Below are 1,088 nucleotides of genomic sequence, written 5' to 3' on the forward strand. Positions count from 1 at the left end.
AAAAGTATAGAATGTAGAATTATGGTGTAGGACTTTCAAACGGAAAAGTACGACGTACAAAGTGTTCATTGACTTTTAACTGTGTTCTCTACGGTGCTAGCTTAGACAACTAACGTGAGATTGGAACAGCTTAAAGATATGAACTACAGCAAATGATTAATTCTAGACAAAGACAACAATAAAGTCCAAAGCCTCGTCAAACAAATTCAGAGTGACATCGTCGTCGGTACCAGATTGCTGACACTCAATTAACGAGTCTGCTGGACTATGCCAAGTTCTCGTTATGGCTCAGGATTCAACTTTACCCAAATTGGACCAACCGCATCGATCTCCTGTCCTGCGCGCCCATAGAGAGAGCCAAGTTGATATCCTTCGGGAGCATTGCAATCCGCTTTGTTGCTCTCATTCGATGTCTCACGACCTCCTTCGTAATAAGTTCCCTTGTTGCTCATGAATCTGATGTAGCTCACTTTTGTTTTATCGTCGGCTTTTACAGTTTGCGCTTCCCAGTGTGTAATGTATTCATCAGAAGCCAACTGATGAGAATGACAATTGTTCTTACTGCCGTAAAACAGATCTTGGCCCATGCCACTCGGTGGCACGAAACTGACGCCGAGGCCATCCACGCGATGACCAAAACATATTGTGAGTGTCGTTAGTTTTTGCCCATGTTCTAACTTATTGGCATTGTTAAACTCCTTTCCACCACGTCCACCCACCAATGGGCACGTTGAAAAGGTCCTTGGAATCTGATCAGCACCTTCAACAAGTGCTAACGCAGAAAGGAAGGAAAAAAAGAGCTTCATTGAGGTAGTATTGTTGTCGGGGAGAAGAAATATTCAAGAATGAATTGTTCTGGAAAGTTCGGATTGCTGGAATCTAGAATGGACGCTTGTAGCTTGTAGGGTTTGTGATGTTATGTTTAGAGTAAGTTCTTCAAAAGCAGTCGGTCTTCAAAATCCTATGGGTGGCTATGACACTGTAAGTAACGACTTCGTAAGTCTTATTATATATTAAAGTGTCAAGCTGTGTAATTTTTCATTCGTTCAGTCTGGACTTCATCATCTTGACAAAACATGTCAATTTCA

The 1,088-nt window shown here is 41.8% G+C and overlaps 1 protein-coding gene across 1 annotated transcript; it reads right to left on the minus strand.

Annotated features, from left to right (window-relative positions):
• Nucleotides 1-281: 281 nt before the first annotated feature.
• Nucleotides 282-806, minus strand: PHALS_04278 (Mannose-binding lectin; the record flags this gene model as incomplete). The annotated part of the gene is made up of 1 exon (XM_024718365.1): nucleotides 282-806. One exon carries the CDS (start codon nucleotides 804-806, stop codon nucleotides 282-284), a length of 525 nt encoding a protein of 174 aa, XP_024583771.1.
• Between the last annotated feature and the right edge of the window lie 282 nt (nucleotides 807-1,088).

Source organism: Plasmopara halstedii (assembly GCF_900000015.1).
Source record: "Plasmopara halstedii genome assembly, contig: Scaffold_2547, whole genome shotgun sequence".
Classification (NCBI taxonomy): Eukaryota; Oomycota; class Peronosporomycetes; order Peronosporales; family Peronosporaceae; genus Plasmopara; species Plasmopara halstedii.